The following is a 6984-nucleotide window of genomic DNA, read 5'->3' as shown; positions in this document are numbered from 1 at the left end:
CACACACACACACCTCATACACACACCTCACACACACACACACACACACACACACACACACACACACACACCTCACCACACACACACACACACACACACCTCACCACACACACACACACACACACACACCTCATACACACACACACACACACACACCGACCAGGTGCTCTTCCTGGGGACAGGTGAGTCACATCACACACACACACACACACACACACACACCTCATACAAACACACACACACACCTCACCACACATACACACACACACACACACCTACCAGGTGCTCTTCCTGGGGACAGGTGAGTCACATCACACACACACACACACACACACACACACCTCACACACACACACACACACACACACACCTCACCACACACACACACACACACACACGCACCTACCAGGTGCTCTTCCTGGGGACAGGTGAGTCACATCACACACACACACACACACACACACACACACACAGACACACACACACACACACACACCTCATATACACACACACACACCTCACCACACACACACACACACACACCTACCAGGTGCTCTTCCTGGGGACAGGTGAGTCACATCACACACACACACACACACACACACACACACACACACACACACACACACACACCTACCAGGTGCTTTTCCTGGGTACAGGTGAGTCACATCACACACACACACACACACCTCATACACACACACACACACACACACACCTCACCACACACACACACACACACACACACACACACACACACACACCTCACACACACACACACCTCATACACACACACACACACACACACACACACACACACACACCTACCAGGTGCTCTTCCTGGGAACACCTCCTGAGTCACCTCACACACACACACACACACACACACACACACACACACACACACACACACACACACACACACACACACACACACACATACACACACACACACACACACCTACAGTACCAGGTGCTCTTCCTGGGAACAGGTGAGTCTGCACACACTCATCTACACCCACAGCACACCACACACACAGAACACATATCACACACAGTACACACATAGACGCACCACATATACCTCACACACACACCTCACACACACCTTGATGTGTGTGTGTTTGTGTTGTGTGTGTCCCAGGCAGAGGGACAATCCAGAAGGTGATTGACGGTCCAAAACCTGACGTGTGTGTGTGTGTGTGTTGTGTTTGTGTATCCAGACAGAGGGACGGTCCAAAAGGTGATCGTTTTGCCCCGAGATGACCTGCAGACAGAGGAGCTGGTCCTGGAGGAAGTGGAGGTCTTTAAGGTGTGTGTATGTGTGTGTGTGTGTGTGTGTGTGTGTGTGTGTGTGTGTGTGTGTGTGTGTGTGTGTGTGTGTGTGTGTGTGTGTGAGTGAGGTGGAGGTCTTCTTCTAACCTAGTGTTCTAACCTAGTGTTCTATCCTAGTGATCTATCCTAGTGTTCTATCCTAGTGCTCTAAACTAGTGTTCTAACCTAGTGTTCTAACCTAGTGTTCTAACCTAGTGCTCTATCCTAGTGCTCTAACGTAGTGTTCTAACCTAGTGTTCTAACCTAGTGTTCTATCCTAGTGCTCTAAACTAGTGTTCTAATCTAGTGTTCTATCCTAGTGCACTAAACTAGTGCTCTAAGCTAGTGCTCTTACCTAGTGCTATAATTTAATGAGAGTTTAAGTTATTTTTATCAAGACAAATTTGCACTGGCAGTTTCAATGATGAGACAATGAGAAAATAAGTCAAACTCTTAGTATGTGAAGTCAAACGTCTCAAAAGAAACACATCAACAGCCCTCTGACCAAGTTGCAGTTTACAGCAGAGCAACATCATTCATGTCGGTGCTGAATTCTCTTCCAGGTCCCATCTCCAGTGACGACCATGAAGATCTCATCGAAAAGGGTAAGAGTCACATTCAGGTCTGACAGGGAAGAGTCAGTCAGGCATCTTCTCTAAGATGCCTGGAATCTGCAGACTTATATAAAGTGACTTCTATAAGGGAGGCTATTGGTAACATACAGTAGGTAATATGTTTGATAGTACACCCAAAAACAGCTCCCAAACTTTTTAGCACTGTTACTCAATCTGAACTCAGCAAAACGATAACTCAGACCAGCCCCTCAGCATGTGCTCTGGATCCCGTCCCTACTAGAGTCCTCACGTATATGATATACTGTACGCTCCCTTTATTCTCAAGATATTGAGATTATTATTATTACTATTACTAATACTGTATCCCTCGGGGTTAACACCTGGCTACAACTTAACTTCCCCCTGTGGGATAATAAAATTGACTTGACTTGCCTTGACTCCCTTTATTCTCAAGATATTGAGATTATTATTATTATTATTATTATTATTATTATTATTATTATTATGATTATTATTATTATGATTATTATTATTATTATTATGATTATTATTATTATTATTATTACTAATCCTGTATCCCTCGGTGCCCCACAGCAACAGCTGTACGTGGCGTCGGCGGCGGGCGTGAGCCAGCTGGCACTGCAGCGCTGCGACGTGTACGGAGAGGAGTGTGCCGACTGCTGCCTGGCACGAGACCCCTACTGCGCCTGGGACGGCAACACCTGCTCACGCTACTCCCACTCGCTAAAGAGGTGATCACACACACACACACACACACACACACACACATGCTCACAATACTCCCACTCGCTAAAGAGGTGAACACACACACACACATGCTCACGATACTCCCACTCGCTAAAGAGGTGATCACACACACACACACACACACACACACACACACACACACACACACACACATGCTCACGCTACTCCCACTCGCTAAAGAGGTGTGATCACACACACACACACACACACGCACACACACACACACTGCTGCCTGGCACGAGACCCCTACTGCGCCTGGGACGGCAACACCTGCTCACACTACTCCCACTCGCTAAAGAGGTGATCACAAACACACACACATGCACACACAGTTACATACACACACACACACACACACACATTGAGTATGTGTGGGAATGCTGTGCTAATGTTGAAGTTGACTTGGGAATGTGTGGGAATGCTCTGCAGACGCAGCCGACGTCAGGATGTGAAGTACGGCAACCCGATGCGGCAGTGCCGCGGCTTCAACTCCAACGGTAAGCCCCGCCTCTTGTCCAGTCAGCTGACCCAATAGGGAAGTCAAGAGTGTGGATGTTATGGCTGCTCAGCAGTCTGATTGGCCTGTGCTGTGTCCCTCTGCCCTGTGCAGCCAATAGGAACGCGGTGGAGGCGGTGCAGTATGCGGTGGAGGGCAGCAGCACCTTCCTGGAGTGCCAGGCGCGCTCACCACAGGCCGCCATCAGGTGGCACCATCACCGTGGTAGCAGTGACCGCAGGAAGGAGGTGAGGCCAACACACACACACACACACACACACTCACATTCTTTTACACACGTACACACACACCCACACAAAAATACACAGACGTAGACACACCCCCCATTGGCAAACCAGTTGACAAACCCTCTGACATCACTCGTAGATTTTCTGAGGAGATCTTTGTTATGCTAGCTGTCCTGAGTTAGCGTGCTAATGTTAGATAGTTGTTATGCTAGCTGTCCTGAGTTAGCGTGCTAATGTTAGATAGTTGTTATGCTAGCTGACCTAAGTTAGCGTGCTAATGTTAGATCTTTGTTATGCTAGCTGTCCTAAGTTAGCGTGCTTATGTTAGATAGTTGTTATGCTAGCTGTCCTAAGTTAGCGTGCTAATGTTAGATAGTTGTTATGCTAGCTGTTCTAAGTTAGCCTGCTAATGTTAGATAATTGTTATGCTAGCTGTCCTAAGTTAGCGTGCTAATGTTAGATAGTTGTTATGCTAGCTGTCCTAAGTTAGCGTGCTAATGTTAGATAGTTGGCTGACTGACTCATTAATCACATTAATCATCGTTGTTGGTTACAGTAACACTCTTTCTCCTCCCATTATTTTCTCTCCCTCTCTTCCTCCTCCTCCCAATCTCTCTCTCTATCTCCTCTCCTCCTCCTCCCCCAATTTCTCTCCTTCTCTCTCCTCTCTCCTCCCCGCTCCCCCCCAGGTGCGGTTCGATGGGCGAGTGCTGCGTCTGGAGCAGGGCTTGTTGCTGCGCTCGCTGCAGGTGTCGGACTCGGGGCTGTACCTGTGCAGCGCCACCGAGAACAACTTCAAGCACGTGCTGGCGCGGCTGCAGCTGGTGGTGCTGGCCAGTGGGGCGGTGAGCGCCGCCCTGGTGGAGAGCGGCCAGACTGCGCCCCCCCTGCAGCCCAGCGCCGGCCAGTACCGCGACCTGCTGACCATCCTGAGCCAGCCCGAGATCGGCCTCATCAACCAGTACTGCCAGGACTACTGGTCGCTAGGAGACCCGCAGGTGGACGGAGCCAGGGCGGAGCTGGGGGAGCAGAGGAAACCCAGGAGTCGGCGACATCATCACGGGGGGGCGGGGCCTCACCACCGCACACACACACACGGGGAGGAGACGCACCATCACCACCCGCATCACAACTCAGGAGCGGCAGAGTCCGATGATGGACAGCAGGCTGAGGAGTCATGAGAACTTCAGCTGAGAAAGACTCCAGTTACCCACCAATCCCAAACAAACAAACAAACAAACAAACAGACAAACAAACAACATAGAGCTCCACCCAGCACTCTCATGCTCAGTATTTATTGTCGGCTGTATATAGTACCATTTGGTGAGATTCTTTCTACCACAGTAGAGCCTGTTTGTGTATAAGTGTCATATGGGTCAAATATTGTTATTATTTTTAGCACTGTTGTAAGAGATCAAACAGTCATGGTATTTTGTATAAAGTCTCTGTTGACGTAAAGTCTTGTGAAGTGAATAAACATCAGCCGAGAAATGTAAGGGAAGCATGAATTTGGTAGGAGGAGTATCTCAGAACACTGCTCCAGAACATCATGTCAGAACACTGTGGACTGGAACGTCATGTTAGAACACAGAACACTGTGGACTGGAACATCATGTCAGAACACAGAACACAGCACCAGAACACTGTGGACTGGAGCATCATGTCAGAACACAGAACACTGCTCCAGAACACTGTGGACTGGAGCATCATGTCAGAACACAGAACACAGCACCAGAACACTGTGGACTGGAGCATCATGTCAGAACACTGCTCCAGAGCACCAACTGTAACCCACCCTGCTCTGATCATCCTACTGTGGAACCCTGTAAGCAGCCCTCACCACGGGCCTGACACGACATGACATCAGTTCCTTAGCCTCCATTGTTCCCATATTAGCACAACCGCACACACCAGCACTGACCTCTTTCACCGCCACCTCGTAAATACCATTCTCTTCTATTTTGGTTTGCGCCACTCCATCCAATCCATTGTTTATGGAATGCAGATCAATTGAAGATTTCGACACGAAGATTTCAGGGCAAATGGCCGTTCCACTTAAAACGTGCTGGCGGCAGTGTGCACCTCTCTTCACAGTAGACCTTAAATTCTCCTCCATGTAACTGGTATGTATAGAACTCTGGAATGAAGAACTCCAGTGGAATCATGCAATAGATTCCCTCCAGTAAACCGTTATGGCGTGGACACATTACACGATTTCAGCCCGATTTTGGCCCGAATTTGTCGTGACCGACAAGTTTACAGCATCGTAACCGATTTCAAATGGTCGGGCACGACATCGAACGCGGAGTGAATCTTATAATGTGACATGCTTCACGACTTGCAATTTGTCGTTCACGACGTTCTAAAACAGCCCGACAAAAAGTCTGGCTTGTCAGAAATTTGACGGGAGTCGTATGACGCGACCGACACTTTCGGTGTATGTGGCCACTCTACCGACCAAGACGCGGAGAGGTTTTCATGGTTCTAAAATCGTATAGTGTGACATGTTAGATCGTAAACGACAATCGTGAACGACAAAAAAATCGTATAGTCTGACCAGGCCATTAGAGCTCCTCCTGTAGAGGTTCTGTGGACTAGCCCAAAGGCTTGTGCATATTAGTGTGTGTCTGTCTTTGCCTGTGCAGCTTTTCTAATGTCATCTTTTGCTTCTGTGCACGGTCGCTGATGTTTGGGCCTATTCTGAGGTGCATCTTTACTAGGAAGACATTGCTCCTACATGTGTACTCTATAGTCATCAGATGTTTGGGCCTATTCTGAGGTGCACCTGTACTAGGAAGACATTGCTCCTACATGTGTACTTTATAGTCATCAGATGTTTGGGCCTATTCTGAGGTGCATCTTTACTAGGAAGACATCGCTCCTACATGTGTAGTAGTCTTCAGATGTCGTCATCCACAGACAGGGCTGCTACCATCACTTCCATCTGGAAACCTGTGGAAAAGTGTTCGCTGTAAAACCATTAGGGCTCAATTTAGACTAGTCTAGTCACTCCTCATGGCTTCCTGAAAAGAGCAACACTGCGCCTTTGGAAAACAGAAATGGTGTGTTTGTGTGCAGTGGAAGGCCAGTAGCTTGTTTTTTTTTTTTTTTATCATGTCAGAACAGATCATTTATTCCAGAAGGACAAATACAGTAAATACTACATTACCCATAAATCATTCCAAAACAGGCTGTGGACTGCAATGATAATAGGTGATTTGGTTACACTTTACTTGAAGGTATCTACATACTGTAAGTGACATGACACTGTCAAGAATGTGTCATAAACATTATAAAGAATTCATAAGCGTTTATTGTGTCGTTCTGTGTTTGTCATGACAGGTCAAGGTTAGGGTTCATGTGTCATGACGGGTCAAGGTTAGGGTTCATGTGTCATGACGGGTTAGGGTTAGGGTTCATGTGTCATGACGGGTTAGGGTCAGGGTTCATGTGTCATGACGGGTTAGGGTTAGGGTTCATGTGTCATGACGGGTTAAGGTTCATGTGTCATGACAGGTTAGGGTTAGGGTTCATGTGTCATGACAAGTTAGGGTTCATGTGTCATGACGGGTTAGGGTTAGGG

General features: G+C 47.9%; 1 protein-coding gene across 4 annotated transcripts in view; it reads left to right on the top strand.

Annotated features, from left to right (window-relative positions):
- LOC134092396 (semaphorin-3F-like) overlaps window positions 1-6778 on the top strand; it is a 44516-nt gene extending 37738 nt beyond the window's left edge. For all 4 annotated transcript variants that reach the window (XM_062545228.1, XM_062545226.1, XM_062545227.1 and 1 more), the window contains 6 exons: window positions 1224-1312; window positions 1878-1919; window positions 2484-2641; window positions 3087-3154; window positions 3268-3401; window positions 4091-6778. In XM_062545228.1, the coding sequence (XP_062401212.1) occupies window positions 1224-1312; window positions 1878-1919; window positions 2484-2641; window positions 3087-3154; window positions 3268-3401; window positions 4091-4582 (983 nt within the window). In that variant the 3' untranslated portion in view covers window positions 4583-6778. The remainder of the gene's footprint in view (window positions 1-1223; window positions 1313-1877; window positions 1920-2483; window positions 2642-3086; window positions 3155-3267; window positions 3402-4090) is intronic.
- The last annotated feature ends 206 nt before the right edge of the window (window positions 6779-6984 follow it).

The sequence above is a fragment of the Sardina pilchardus genome, chromosome 9 (genome assembly GCF_963854185.1).
Source record: "Sardina pilchardus chromosome 9, fSarPil1.1, whole genome shotgun sequence".
NCBI classification, from domain to species: Eukaryota; Metazoa; Chordata; class Actinopteri; order Clupeiformes; family Clupeidae; genus Sardina; species Sardina pilchardus.
Note: the sequence above shows the minus strand (reverse complement) of the source record. Positions and strands in the feature narration are given on the sequence as shown.